This window comes from Otolemur garnettii, unplaced genomic scaffold, assembly GCF_000181295.1.
Source record: "Otolemur garnettii isolate 467f Iridium unplaced genomic scaffold, OtoGar3 scaffold00191, whole genome shotgun sequence".
Lineage (NCBI taxonomy): Eukaryota > Metazoa > Chordata > Mammalia > Primates > Galagidae > Otolemur > Otolemur garnettii.
In genome coordinates, this window is record NW_003852586.1 from 2681541 (window position 1) to 2697723 (window position 16183).

A 16183-nucleotide genomic window follows, 5' to 3' on the forward strand; every position below is an offset into this window, starting at 1 on the left:
TGAAACTATCTGCTATCTGAATTTCAGAATCTCTTGGCATGTCTGGAAAGTTCTCTTTCAAAATTTCATGAAGAAGAGCTTCTGTGTTTTGTGAGGCAGCTTCGTCACTTTCAGGGATTCCTATAAGGTGAATACTAGTTTTCTTCGAATTATCCCAGAGCTCTCTGAGAGAAAGATCTGTTTTTGCTTTCCATTTCTTTTCATCTTTGCACTCTTGGGCTTGTTCAAAAGCTTTGTCTTCAATGTCAGAGATCCTTTCTTCAGCCTGTTCCACTCTGTTACAAAGAGATTCTACTGTATTTTTCAAATCTTTGAGGGCTACGAACTCTTGCTTCAATGTTTCAAAATATTTGATCATTTTATCTTTGAAATTGTTGAATTCTTGAGTCATCTTTTGAATAATTTCTTGAGACATCTTTTGAATAATTTCTTGAGACATTTTTGAATAATTTCTTGCAGTTCTAGCTCTTTCCTTTCTTCCATTCTGTTAATCTTATTTACTGTCCACATTCTGAACTTGATTTCTGTCATCTCAGCCATCTGTTTATGGGTTGGATCTTCAGATGCATCTGCCACATCCTTCCTTGGGGGGGGATTGATCTACTCTGGTTATTCGTACTACCGGAGTTTTTCCACTGACTCCACCCCATTCTGGATTTACTGTTTGGCTAGGTGAGCAGGTAAGAGGAAGTTGGGTTGGCAGGTCTGGGAGTAGTATTTTACTAGCCTTTTTGGGCAAAGGCTGGGACTGGTGTCTAGGCCTAGCCTCTTTGGGCAAAGGCTAGGACTGGTACCTTTTCCCCTGGAGCTTTGCCAAGGATGCATATAATGCTACGGTCTGAGAGCCTGGGGGCCTGTGTGTCTCTATCTTGTTTTCGGCTGGTCTATGTTCTACCTTGGAAAATCAATTACTCTGGGTTAAGATCTTGGCTGTGGAGAAATATCAGCGATTAAGTCACCCCTCCCCTCGCAGGCGACAGTTGGGAAAAGAAAACCACACCTTCCCTCAGCCACACCCCCAGGGTATCGCTTTAGATAGTTCTCAGGTGATTGGCCCAGTTTAAGAGATCTAAATCAAGTGTTCCAGTCAACACTAGTCTCAAGTGGGGGGAGTTCAAGAGGTCTCTGGCAACTGTACAGCAGGGGTCTTCTGGCAGCTCAGGTATGACTCGCTTCAGTGTTCTGTGGGGTCAGAAGGACCTACCCAGCAAATAAAGTATTCTAGGAAAGTTGATGCCTCCTTCCCCACCTTGTACCTTCATCACACCCAGTCACTGGAGACCCCGCAGGGCTATGACCCAGTTGCCCAATAAGCGAATGTGGTAGGGCTTTGTGTCTGCCAGAATCAAAGTAGAGTTAATGCCAGCTCTACTCAGTTACTGTTCTTTGACCCCTGCCAGCAAAGGGAGCTGAGGCCTGACTGCCTCAGGCACTCAGTGACAGCTGGAGAATGTTCCACCTGAAGACAATTTAGGCCTGAGAAAATCCAGAGAGCATCAGAGATTCTCCCTCAACCACCAGTTAATTTGCCCAAGTCAAGAGATCCAAACCTATTGATCTGATCAATACCCACTCTCTGGTTGGAAAGATCACAAGGTCTCCAGTAACTAGATAATAGGAGTCTACTGGTAGCTCAAGTGTGGCTCGCTCTGATGCTCTGAGGAGTCAGAAAGGCCCATTCAATAGACAATTTGGAGTATGGAGGGTGATGTCTCTTTCCCCTCCTTACTCGCCCTTTGCCACCGGACTCTGGTAACCTCAGTCTCTGGTAACCCCACTACCAGTCTCTGTTAACCCAGACTCTGTAACCCAGTCCTGTCCAATAGGTGAGTGAGTTGGGGTTTTATGCCTGCCAGAGTCCAAGTAAAGTCAATGCCTCCTCCACTCAGTGACCACTCTTTGTCGCCAACCAGCAGAGATAGTTGAAGCCTATCTGTCTCAGGCACTCAATGGGAGCTGGAGAATATTCTGCCTGGGCTCAATCTAAACCTGGAATTTGTTTTCTTGAAGTCGTGGTTTGCCTCAGTGGGGAAGACTTGCATTTATCTATCTCTTCTCTCAGCTCAGCTCCCCACCTTCAGTTTCGTTTGGGTTCTTCTAGTGGTTGTCTCTCCCTCTGAAATGGAGTTTATGTTGAAAGCTAGCTCCAGTCAGCTCTTGTCCCCTGTTCCTCCATATTCTTATTGAATGTGAAAATTGGAGTTAGGAAATATAGCCAATCTGAGGATTTAGCAAAGTACCAAACACATTGAAACCAAGCGGACAAATAAACAGACTAAAATGCTACCAGACACACAAGAACACTGATGCCCAGACAATCAGAAACAAGTACAAACAGACAAAAAAGAAAACAAAACAAAAGACAAACCAACAAACAAGCAAACAAAAAAGATAGTAGTAATAAAAGATAACCACAAAAATGGTGGTCATAAAATAATAGAAAAAACAAAAAGCAAAACAAATGAAGAAGAAAGAAAATAAAAAAAAAGAAAAAAGAAAAGAAAAGGACAGCATCACTAAGAAAAGTACTGTTCTTTTGAATATGTACAAACAAACCCCTTTATAAATGCAGTGGGGTTCTAGTTTAATAGGAATAGTTATTCTGCAATATACTTTCTAGACAGCAGGTGGCGCTATAAGTGGTTCCCAGGCTAAAATAGGGTGACCAGACATCCTGCTTTTGGTGGGACAGTTCTGCTTTTCAACAATTTTTCCCTCATCCTGTGGCGTTTTTAAAAAGTCCCAATTTTTGGAAAGAATGCATGAACGGGTAGGAGAACAAGAAGGGAATATATAGTTTTCGGCTGCCATGTGGCTATTTTGCCGGATTATGAGTTTTATATTATTTTTGTTAATTTTATAATGTTAAACTGTAATAATAACAAATAATTGCTGAGAAGTGATTATCGAGAACTGCTCATCAAAGTTTGTATTGTTGTCAGGCCCTGCCCTGCCCCCTGCCCAGCCCCTGTCCCACCCCCCGGCCATGTTGTCCTGCCTTACCGATGTTAAAATCTGGTCACCCTAGGCTAAAACCAAGAAAAAAAAGGGGGGGGTGTCTTTGCTGGCAGGTTGCACAGATTCTCCCTACAACAGTTCCTGTAAAGTGTAGGGCGTCCTGGACCAGCTTCAGATGCCGGATGGCTGGCCACAGGTGAGATTGGGCTCTCTGTGCTCACAAGAGGAGTTATGGAGATGCCATATTTGGAGTTTTACATTACATCTGGTTCCTGGCTGGCCGCCCACTCCTATCTGTCCTCCAAACTCAGCACACGAGTCCACAGTTCACCAGATTTTCCACTCAACTCCTAGTTTTCCCTCGAACAGGAAATAGTTATGGTCCATGGGAAAAGGGCTGGGTGCTTTTTACACCACTTTCAGTCCGTTTCTGCGAGGGGTGGGGCTGGTTACCTCTGGTTCCCCCAGCAGTGCGCACAAAAGACTTTTCGGTGTTTGTAGGAAGAGAATCGATTTCCCCTGTGAGTTGCCGCATCAGTGCAGCTGCACACAGACTTCCAAAATTACAGGATGGATCAGTTCCTGAGCAGATCCCTTCCCTTCAAATTTCTGTCCGATTGCCTGGATCCCTGACACCCCAAACCAGGTCCAAATGGCTCCCCTTTTTGGCTGCCAAATTCCGCTCGGGAGTCCATGCTTCACCACTCTCTTGGTGAAACACCCAAACTCCCCATGTATTGGGCACAGAAGTCCTTTGTGGGGGAGGGATTGGTTTCTGCCTCTCAGGGCTCTAGTCACAGACCTGGTGCCTCCGTTTGCAGCTGCCACCAGTCGCAGCTGGCGCCATTTCAGCTGCTGCCCTGAGTTTTTTCTGACAGACACCGTAGTTCGGGTTACACTTTCAATCCAGAAATTCACCTCCTTGCTGCACGCCTTGCGCTGCTTGTCTGTGCCAGCACTCTACGCGGGGAAAGATCCAGTCCCCCCACTCTCACCTGAAACCGTGAGGAGAGTTGACCCAGGGATGTATTCCCTCCACCATCTTGCTCTGCCTCCCACCTAAGAGTATTAAGAGTATAAATCTGCGAAGAGATTCTTAATGTTTTATACGGATGTATATTAAAAATCTATACAGATTCTTTTTTGTATGTATGTGATAAAGTCTTATGCTGTTGCCCAGGCTCGAGTGCTGTGGCATCAGCCTAGCTCACAACAACCTCAAAGTCCTGGGCTCAAGCAATCCTCCTGTATTAGCCTCCTGAGTATCTAGGACTATAGCCACCCACCACAACGCTTGGTTAATTTTTTTATTTTTAGTAGAGACAGGGTCTTGTTCTTGCTCAGGCTGGTCTTGAACTCCTGAGCTCAAGGGATCTACCCTCCTCGGCCTCCCAGAGTGGTGGGATTACAGATGGGAGCCACTGATTCAGCCTTTATACCTATTCTTAATGTTCAAAAAACATGAAAGTTCAGTAGTCTGATATACCAGCAAGCTACAAGTTCCCTATGCATGTGCCTGTTAGTTTTGGACTAAATGCTTCAAATTAATGGGGAACTTATTTTGCCAAAGATAGTTTGTATTGTGGTGGATAGTTCTATTTTTGCAAATATCTTTATAACATTGAACTCCAAATCTGCATTCTAATAATATCCACCACTGATATTTGCTGTTTCATCTGGAATTTATTTCTTCATTCACATAACAGTTATTCTTTAGTTTTTCGTTTTTAGACTGAACATAAAATGAGTGAAAATCTCCAAACAATAAGGGAAAATAAATATCATTACTTCATTTCACACCACCAATTTTCAGATGCCCAACCATGATAGTTCCTTTCTTCCAAATATTCCCAGATTTTGTCAGTGTCTTCCTTAAAATATGCTTTTAAGAACTAAACACCAGAATGGTAATATAAATAATGTCAAATATAATGAAGCAAAATAAGAAGGCTTCTGGAAAAGATAAATAATGTAAATAATGTAAAGATAACAGGTAACTTAGCAACTAACCAACTCTACCAATGCATGATGATTAAGAAAGTCTGTGGAAATACTACTGATGTTTGTAGCCGGCTGAAGGTGTCTAACCCCACTATGTCCTAGGCTGTATACTCCCAGACTTGGCAGATTAAAGGGAGGTCATGCCTATCAAATTAGTTAATGACATAGGCTAAAAAAGAAATGGTGTGTTGGGCAAGAAAAACAGTAATTTTAAAAGGACTTTAATTTTCTTACAGTAATGAGCAAGAAATAAATGATTAATTTTAGCAGGTATAAACAAATGTAAGTATAATAGTCTAGAAGCAGAAATGTTCTTTAACATATGAAGATTGTTTAGAAATTTTTGTCAGAAAATAGTTCACTTTGAATGACTAAAGTTATATTATGATTTAGTTGTGTGTTGTATGGCACAAAAAAACATGTGACAGCAAATAATGAATGCCACTCAGCAAGACCCCACCACACGTCCACACAAACACAGCAGAGGGACACTGATACACCAGAGTTGAGAAACCTTACCGAGCTGTTTGTACAGTCCTACCAACTGAACTGCATGGTAACAAGTTTGTAAACTTAATTGATGGACCTTCATATGACAGCTCTGATGGTCATTCCAGAAAGAGTTCTAATATTGCTTAAAGGGTGGACTAGGCAATGGCGTTGGTGCACAGCTTCTCAAGGTGAGTACTTGGAAGGTGACTGTGGGGATATTCAGCAGTGAGGGAGGTAGCACTTCTTCTAGGATGAGTTCAAAAACTTAGTGTAGGATCCTCTATTCTGTGCAATTTATATATTCTGTTAATTTCTAACCTTTTCTAGTAACAGGAATCCACGTCAATGGACTGTTAGTTTTGGAACAACAATTGACCCTCCCTTAATGAAAAGAAACATCAGAAGAATCATCTTGCACGAGCAGTATCACTCCCCAGGGAGGGAACACGACATTGCCCTGGTGCAGTTCTCTCCCCGGGTCACCTTTTCAGATGATGTCCGCCGGATTTGTTTGCCAGAAGTCTCTGCATCCTTCCCACCAAATTCAACAGTCTACATCACGGGATTCGGAGCACTTTACTATGGTGGTGGGTATCTTAGAAGAGTAAATAGCCCTAGTTAGGGCCATGGAATTTGATCTTTATCAGCATTATCCTGCCAGCCATCTCCATACAATTTGGTTAAATTAGTTAGGACTCTTATTCTGCAAGTGACAGAAATTTACTTAAATTAACTAAAGCAGAAACAAAAACAAAATACAAAAAAAAAAAAAAAAACCCAGAAAACAAAAAACGCCCTAAACCAGTAAGTTTAGCTCTTGTAATTTGGAAGTCAAGAGGTGTGATAAGTCTGGCTTTCAGACACAGCCAAATCTAGGAGTTTGCAGGAAGCCATCAGGTTTGGACTCTTCTTTCTTGGCCCTGATTGTCCCTTTGTAGCCTTCCTTTGGAGGGACTCTAGCTCCACATAGTGGCAGAGGTGGCCACCAGCAAGCCAAGGTTTACACCACTCTCACTTGGTGGAATAAAGGGCATTTCTTTCTCTTTGTCAGAATCCACATTAATTTCAGAAAAAGCCTCTAATTGCCCCCACTGTGTCTTGGTTCTGGTGCTGACCAGCTGATTTCAACACCCTGTCATCTGCAGCAAAGTCTGTGTCAGTGCTGAGGAGGCTAGTTCAAGTGTGACCTTGAGTGACAATTGTGTAGAGAAGTCACCAAAGCACTTTGCCCTCCCTGAAATGACTCCACTTGATACACTAACTTAATCTCCTGAGAAATAGGAACAATATAGTTACCAATTGTTCAGCGTTCTGGGCGGGACTCTAGACTCCTTGGCATGGCCCAGTGCACATGTAGACACCTGCGGGGTTTTTTTAGCACTGGACTTGAGAAGATGATAAAGGGCTTTCTGAGAATGACAAAATCTATTCACAAAATTCTACACAATTTACTTAAATACTAGAAACCATAAGCAGAAAGCTTTTAATCTTTAGTCTCCACTAGGGAACTAGTAATAATCTTTCACTCATGTAGCCAGGAACAGGCTTTGGGGTCTTTGGATTTTCTCCAGACTTCTGTATCATTTTGTTTCATCTTATACAAGCAGAGATGTGCATTGCTGTCTCTAAGTTCACATTCCCAGTCACAGGAAATATGACTCAGAGTTCATCAGCGCAGTGTACAGAGCTGCAAGCCCCCACATCTGTCACCCTCCCTCCTGAGACTGGGTTTGAGAGGGAGTCACAGGTCTCCTCTGGCTTGGTGGGAAGAACCATTATCTGCCAATGGTTTGCAGTTAGCCCAGAAATATACCTGTCGTCATAGTTGTGGGTAGCAACAGGATCTGAAATTTGTAGACCCTGTACCCAACAGCAGTATAGACTCTCACTGCCCGGAGATCACTCACCAAGACAGGTTATATCCTGGCCCATGAGAAAAATCTTACCAAATTTAGAAGAGCTGAAATTATACAAAGCATATTCTCTGTACATAATGGAATCAAATTAATAACAGAGAGATAATAGAAAAATCTCTACATTCTTAGAAATTAAATAATACATCTTTAAATAAAGATTAAATATCAAAAGACAATTTTAAAAATACACTGAACTGAATAAAAGTGAAAATGTATATAAGTATATGCAAGATGTAGCTAAAATAATGTAAAAAGGGAAATTTATAGCAAATGCATACGTTAGAAAAGACTATCTCAAATCAATAAGTTCCTACCTCAAGAAACTAAAAAAGAAAGGAAAAATATATCTAAAACAAGCAGAAGATAGGAAATAAAATTAAGAGCAGACATGAATGAAATTTAAAATAAGAAAATGGAGGAAATTAACAAATAAAAAACTGGTTCTTTGATAAAATAAATACTTTGTGAGAAATGTCATTAAGCCTTTCCACAGTAGATAAGTGACATTTCAAAAATGTCCAGGATTTATGGGCTATGGTTTTCATAACTTGGAGTACATTTTTACCAACTAGTTTGCTGAAGAAATTTGTGAATGAACCCTGTCACGTACAATATATAGTCAGTTTCACCTTCCTTCTTTCAGCAACTGGACATAATTTTTTGTTTGTTTGTTTCAAAACAGAGTCTCACTCTGTTGCCCAAGGCTAGAGTGCCAAGGCATCAGTTTAGCACACAGCAACCTCAAACTCCTAGGTTCAGACAATCCTCTTGCCTCAGCCTCTAAAGCAGTGGTTCTCAACCTTCCTAATACCACGGCCCTTTAATATAGTTCCTGTGGGTTATGACCCACAGGTTGAGAACTGCTGCTCTAAAATAACTGGGACTACAGGCACCTGCCACAACACCCAACTAATTTTTTGTATTTTTAATAGAGGCAGGGATCTCACTCTTGCTCAGGCAGGTTAGGAGCTCCTGAGCTCATGCAATTCACCTGCCTCAGCCTCCCACAGTGCTGGGATTACAGATGTGAGCCACTGCACCTACACCTGATAATGTAGTTGGCAAAAACATCCCATGCCAATTATATTCAAAGAATAAAAAACTTGAGTATTTCTATTTCATACTTATATTTTCTGAGCACTTTAAAAATGTCTTTACACATACTTTTCCAGAAATAAATCTTGAAATGTTCTTCTGAAGAAATTGGTGTTGGTATTTACCATGTACTTTTTTTCAAATTTATTTACTTATATTTCAAGTTGACATAAAAAATTTTATGTATCTGCCATGTGCAACATAAAGTTTTAAAGTATATATACACGGTGGAATTTCAAATTCAACTAATTAACAAATGCATTGTCCCATATATAGTTAGCATTTTGGTGGTGAGAACACTTAACATCCACTGGTATCATTTGTTCTGAATACATTGTATCACCACTGTGGTCCCCATTGGCTGCATTGTTGAGGGTGGGAGGAGTTGGGAAGATAATGGTTTATAAATGTGTATTTACTGCTAAACAGAAGAAGTAAGTTCAGGAAATCTATTATTCGGCATGGTGACATGTTAATAATTATTTAATGTATCCCTGTATTAGTTTTTTTTTAATTATTGTTGGGGGTTCATTGAGGATACAAAAGAACCATTTGCATTTGTTAGGTAAAGTCCCTCTTATAATTGTGTCCCCCCCCATTAGTTTTCTACTACTGCATAAGAAATTACCACATACTTAGCTTTAAAAAGGATTCATTTCATTTCTTATAGCCTCACAGTTTTCATGGGTGGAAAGTTCAGACACAGCTCAGCTGGATCCTCTTTTTAGATCTCACAAAACTACAATGAGGTACCAATAGGCTTGAGTCTCCCTGTGGCTCAGGGCTCTTCCAGGTTACTGACAGGATTCTGTTTCTCACCACTGTATTTCCTTAATACCATCAGGAAAGTGTTTCTAAATTCAAGAAATGCTAGAGTCCCTTTTTATCTTCCTTTTGATGAACTCACACTTAAAAAAAAATTCCTTTACTTTACCACATAACATAACCTGATCATCAAGACACGCATAGTTGCAGGTTCCACCCCCACTTGGGAGGAGAGGAACCACACAGGAATCTTGGGACCTTCCCAGATTCTTCCAAACACAGCATCATGGTTCCCCAGCCCATGTCTGCTTCAGTAGAAAGAACCCCTGAGTGCTTGTGACATCTTAGTTTCTGCCTAGTCTGCCTTCCGTAATCAGCATTACAGCTCAGGCTCCAGCTCATCATCTGCAGCCACCAACTTCTAACACGTAAGTGAAATCATTCTCTTTGACACCATTATGCATGTGAAAGCTTTTCATTACAATATAAAAGAGACAATAAATGATGTATATAGTATTACAGTCACCTTTTCCAGCCCAGGGAGAAAACTAACTAGGCATACAAAGTTACTGGGAGCAACCTGGAATCTGCAGATAAAACATTATAAAGAAATGAAACGCCTTCCTAAAATATGTCAACTGATTGTTTTTAAAGTAAAAGTACCAAGTATGCTCTAAGTGCTGCCAATTGTAAATTCCTAAATTATTTTTTCTTTAAGGAGAATCCCAAAATGATCTCCGAGAAGCCAAACTGAAAATGATAAGTAATGATGTGTGCAAGCAGCCGCAGGTTTACGGCAATGACATAAAACTCGGCATGTTTTGTGCTGGATATCTGGAAGGAATTTATGATGCCTGCAGGGTAGGTCGAGGGGATTGCTTTGATATCAATAACTCAAAAATTTCTCATCCAGCACAGGAAATATTTTACATCTTTACATTAATCTGAAATATAGATATTATGTCAGCCTAAAAAAGTTCAAAATGCAAATTTTACAATACAAACTTATTTTTAATGTTTTATTAAGAAAAATGAAATAAGAGTTTCTCTGATGCCATAAAACAAACCAAAAAAATTAAAATCTCTTAATAACCAGAAATTCAAAGATTAATAAAGCCGAGTTTCTCTCCTCAAGGGTTCCCATTCAAGAGAGAAAATGATCATGAACAATGAAGTGAAGTGTGATGTTACAAATGACATAAAGGACAGCAGAAATTTTCTCCTGGAAGAGAATATTTTGGAACAAGTCTCAGAAAGTTAATATTTAAATGAGGCCTGAAAATTAAGTAGCACATACCTAATTATAGGGTAAGAAAAGAAAACTATTGAAAAGAAAAGAGCCAAGGCCAAAATTATAAAGCTATAAAATTATAATTCATGTTTTAAGGGACCCCAAGTAATGTTGGGTCTCAGCATAGGGAGTGTGCACAATGACAGAGCCAGTCCATGGTGAGGACGTGGGTCCGTCCATACCATGCACCCTCCTCTGTCCTTGCATACCCATCTGGCAGGCATATTTCCCAAAAAAGGCATTAGTGTGTTTCTTCCTGGGAGCATTTTCTTTTGAACATGAGATTCTTGAGAACTCCATGCTGGGAGGGAATTCTGAATGTTGAAGTGATGGAATATGACTGAAAGCCCTGCCCAAAGTCTGACAAACCACAGGGCACCAGCAACTTCTATCAGAGAAGACGAAGAGGAGGGGGCTGGACCCAAGCAGGGTCACCTCACCTCTGGCCTCAGCAGCCAAGAATGCAGAGAGAGGCAGCCAGGATGTAGGGCCTCCAGCAAGAGGGCACCACCCTGGGAGGACAGGTAGAAGGTGGTGACAGAGGTCTAGGCATAAGACAGGATGGTGTCCCCATGAACATGGGCATCATAGCCTCAGAATGGCTAGTGGTCACAGAGAGGCATCACTGGAATGGGGCAGGGTAAGTGTTCTGCCTGGTTGTACAAGTGAGTTGGAGGACAGAGCTCTAGTGAGTTGGAGGACAGAGCTCTAGTAACAGAAAAACACGTTATTGAGGAAATGGCTCTGCAGCATGACGACTCAAGGCAGGATGCCATGACTAGAACTGTAAGGCATTTTGCCCAAAACAACCAGAAGTCCAAGCATCAATCAAATGCTGCTCTGGGACTCAGTGAATCTCCTGCTGTACCCACAAAGTTGGTCCCAAGCAGGCTTTGGGAGGAAGGAAGAAAGAGCGAGAGCCCCTGATTTTTCCAACCAGAGATCTAGCCAGGCCAGACTACCCATATGATGAAGGGCCTACTGCCAAGACAAGGCTTCAGCATCCTGGTCTGTATTTATGATCCCGCTGCTATCTCTGGCTCAGCTGAGTGACTGCCACACAGGCAGTGCTGCCCGCAGGTGGCATCTGAAATCACTTCAGAAAGCAGCAGGTGGGTGTTGGCAATACTTTTCTGGGGGGCCCCATAATTTAAAGCCAGAGACTATGTGATAGGAAAATTAGTACAGAATTGTCCCTAGCCGTTTTTTTCTTTCATTCTAAATCTCTTCATTTACTCTCTCAAAAACATGTAAATTCCCTATTGTGGGCCATACCCCATGCAGATACTGAGAATAGACATGAGAATGAACTGAGAAAGGTTCAAAAACCTTTATAGAACCTGCTTTCAAGGAACATGCTGTCTGGTGGACCAGATATGCATTAATCAAAAAGTCATACCAATAAAAGAAAGGCAATTGAAAAGAAAGCTTGGGAGGAAAAGGTCGTGGTCTGTGAGTACCTGTAAGAAGTGGATATGACCAGTTGGGCAGTGAGAGCTGAGCTGGCAGCCAGCAAAGGGGGTGGGGACCAACCAGGGACCAAGGAAGAGATGCAGAAGGTAAAGCAGGAGACCTCCTAAGCCTCCGAAGGAGCCCCCGCCCCACACAGACTTTCCTGAGAGTGACTCTAGAAGACAGAAGACAGTGGGACATGCTTTCAAGTTTCAGAGAGAAAATGATTTCAACTTAGGTTTCTGCCCATGCAGACTAGCAATCAAACATGAGGGTAGAATTAAGAATTTTAGGAAAGCAATTACTCAAAAAATGTTCTTCCTCTGTCTTCCTTCCTAGGAAACCATCTGAGAGGGTAGCTCAGCAAAATGAGGGAGTAAATCAAAAAAGTGGAAGACACAAGACCCAAAACATTCTGAACCCAACACAAAATGGTGACAAATAGTCCCAGGACCACAGCTCTGCACGAGCTTAATGTAACCAGACCAAGACAGAGCAAAAGAAAGGACAGGAAGGGAGGGAAGAGAGAGAGAGAGATGTGTATAAGTGTGTATTGTGTGTGTATGTGGATATGTGTGTATTTGTGTTTGTGTGTGTGTCTGTATGGGTGTGTGTGTGTATATTTGTGTATGTATACATATGTATGTGTGTCTGTGTATTTGTGTTTATGTGTATGTGTATTTGTCTGTATATATGTGTATGTATATTTGTGTGTGTACATGTGTGTGCACATGGTTGTATATATGAATTTGTATGTGTATATGTGTGAATATGTGTGTATGTGTGCATATGTGCGAATGTGTGTATATGTGTGTATATGTATTTGTGTGTATATGCATGCATATATGTATGTGCGTGTGTATATATGCAGGTGTATGTGTATATATGTGCATATATGTGTATATGTGTGCATATGTGTATATGTGTCAATATGTATGTGTGTATATGTGTTTGTGTGTATATGTGTGCATATGTGTTTGTGTTTTTGTATGTGTGCATGTGTGTGGAGTTGGACATCGTCAGAGGGAATGAAAGAGCTGGCAAGTCATCTGAGATACTCAAAACTCAGTAGAAATTACTGCTAGATCTTTTGGTGCATTCAGCATTTACCACAGGTACGTGGAAAATTAGCCAAATGCGAGATAAATTCACATCCACTGGGCACAGTGCACACTGTCTGGGTGACGAGCAGTCTTATAACTTTGACTCAAACTGTAGGTAAGGAATTCACATAACCAAAACATCTATAGTTCTGACATATTCTGAAATTTAAAAAAGAAATGTTAAAGTTTAAGCCAAATGTTAAAGTGTATAATTCTAAGAAATCAGAGTCTGCCAAAGAAATACATGCTTTATCAAAATATCCTAAGCAAAACCAGAATATGTTACTTGACTCCTCAATAAAAAAACATTTGCAGGCTCAGCACCTGTAGCTCAAGCAGCTAAGGCACCAGGCACATATGCCAGAGCTGGCAGGTTCAAATCCAGCCCAGGACGCCAAACAACAACTATAACCAAAAAATAGCTGGGTGTTGTGGCGGGTGCCTATAGTCTCCCAGCTACTTGGGAGACTGAGGCAAGAGAATCATGTAAGCCCAAGAGTTTGAGGTTGCTATGAGCAGTGACGTCATGGCACTCTACCCAGCTTGAGACTTTGTCTCAAAAAAAAAATTTCCAAACTGATATTAATATAAAGATTGGCTCTTAATTTAACCAAAAAGGGAGATTTATCATGTAGAGAAGGTGAGAGAAAGTTTCAAAGAGTTTACACAGCAGCTAACTCTCCATCTGTGTGACTGGAAGTCAGTACAGGCTACCTGAGTCCAGAAAGAGCAGTTTGAGCACACGATTCAGTGACAAGGAGCCAGAAGCCCTGAGAAGTCACTGAGCGAGTGTGGAGTCGCTGCCTCTGGAGTAGTGAGGGGCATAATACTGCTTTTAAGACCCTTCATATTCTTTTCTTTTTTCTTTAACTCAAAGTTTGTTTACTCTAACAAAAATAAAATTTAATCTTAAAATGTGAACATTAAACCTTAAAGTTCTTTATAATTTCAAAATCCATGTTTCAATTAATTATTCTCTAGTGGTAATCTGTACATGTATTATCTAGTAATGAAATACATGCTTCATCAAAATATCCTAAATAAAAACTTCGATGCTTAGCTTAGCTAGCTTTTCTTTCTTTTTTGTTTTCAGGGTGATTCTGGGGGACCGTTAGTTGCAAAGGACCTTAAAGACACGTGGTATCTCATCGGCATTGTGAGCTGGGGTGACAACTGTGGTCAAAAGAACAAGCCTGGAGTGTACACACAAGTGACATATTACCGGGAGTGGATCGCTTCCAAAACAGGCCTCTAAGTCTCCATGAGTGCTGGACAGAAGGCTGTGTTCAGGTCACAGGCCTGAGAGTACAAATGTTCAGTGGATGTGGAGCCATTAAGTGAGATGGAATGACCCAGCTTGGGCCACAAAACACATGACACAATTTACTTTAGAATCATTTTAGTCAACAAGTAATCCATAACCAATGTATAAGGGAATTTTATTTGTAAAGTAATGGACCAGTTTAGCCTGGCTTGAAAAATGCAGCAGAGATACCAGCTCTTTAAATCATGAAAGTTATTACTTGAGGCCAGGAGTTCAAGACTAGCCTGGGCAACATAGAACCCATCTCTATGCAAACTTTTTAAAACTAGTGGGACATTGTGGCACAGCCATGATCCCCTGTAGTGAGCTGTGATCAGGCCACTGAATGCCAGCTGGGGTGACAGAGCAAGACTACACTCTAAAACAAAATAATAACAAATAAAAATAGATTAAGATCATGCAGTTGAAATATAAATGAGATGCAACACAAATTTTTGAAGAGAATCCATAAGTCAGAGTACCTTTGTCAGGATGTCCCTGTTTAAGTCATTCTGAAATCTCAGGAAGCCCTTAACTGACTACTTATTGTTCTTCTGGAGTTCATAATTTTTTTTTTCTTGAGCAGAGTCTCACTTTGCTACCCTTGGTAGAGTGCCATTGCATCATAGCTCACAGCAACCTCAAACTCTTCGTCTCAAGATATTCTCTTGCCTCAGTCTCCCAAGTACCTGGGACTACAGGTGCTCACCACAATGCCCAGCTATTTTTTTAGAGATGGCACCCACCTTGGACTCCCAAAGTGCTAGAATTATAGGCATGAGCCACCATACCCAGCCCTATTCCTCATTTTCTAAAAAGCTTTTTTTTTTTGAGAGAAAGAGTCTTACTTTGTCACCCTCAGTAGAGTGCCACAGCATCATAGCTCACAGCAACCTCAAACTCTTGAGCTCAAGCAATTCTTTTGCCTAAGCTTCTGGAGTATTTAAGACTGTAGGCACCTGCCACAATGCCCAGCTATTTTTAGAGACAGGGTCTTGCTCTTACTTAGACTGGTCTCAAACTCCTGAGCTCAAGCAATCCACCCATCTCCGCCTCCCAGAATGCTGGGATTACAGGTGTGAGCCACCATTCCCAACCTCTAAAAACTTTTTCCTCCATAAGAAATAAATTTGCTACTTCTAAGCCCATCTGAAAGACACTCATAAAATAAAGTAATGCAGGAAATAAAATCTGGCAGTAAATCAAGCCAGAGACCTTCAAAATTTTCTTAAGTTGCAAAACTTCTTTAATATTTTGGTTATTTTTTAGCATGTACACATATACACATTCCCTAACTCTAAAGATCTACTTAGAAAAAGTCTGATTAATTAATTATATTTATTTATAGTAACTGTTAATCAAAAATGTATTTTTGTTGTGAAATTTAGAGGGAAGGTGATGGCAACTTCCTTAGTAGTCACAAAACAAGGACACAAGAATTTGGTAGTTTATAGGTGCATTTACCATTAAAAGACACAGTGGAACCTTAAATGCACATTACTGAGTGAACTCAGTCAGTCTGAAGAGCCTCATTTGTTGTCAGGGCTGGTGGGGGTGCAGGGAAGCCAGGGTGAGCCTACAGATGAGAATTTAGGGAGATAAAGCCCCTGTGCTGCACTGTGACCGTGAAGGAGTGTCGTGATACACTGGAGGGTGAGCAACACCAAGAGTGACCACATGTCACCCATTAACTGAGGGTGAAAGTGTGTGCCCTGCATGCTCACTGGCTATGACACATGTACCCCTAGTTCTGGGTGCCAATTGTGGGGAGGGCTGTGCGTGTATGGTGGGCAGTAAGGGGATATAT

At 41.1% G+C, this 16183-nt stretch overlaps 1 protein-coding gene across 1 annotated transcript in view; it reads left to right on the forward strand.

The window, feature by feature from the left end:
• The window catches only part of TMPRSS11A (transmembrane protease, serine 11A), a 63215-nt gene extending 48887 nt beyond the window's left edge, over nucleotides 1–14328 (forward strand). The window contains exons 10-12 of the mRNA XM_012812141.1: nucleotides 5779–6038; nucleotides 9946–10088; nucleotides 14167–14328. Of these exons, the coding sequence (XP_012667595.1) occupies nucleotides 5779–6038; nucleotides 9946–10088; nucleotides 14167–14328 (565 nt within the window). The remainder of the gene's footprint in view (nucleotides 1–5778; nucleotides 6039–9945; nucleotides 10089–14166) is intronic.
• Nucleotides 14329–16183: the final 1855 nt, after the last annotated feature.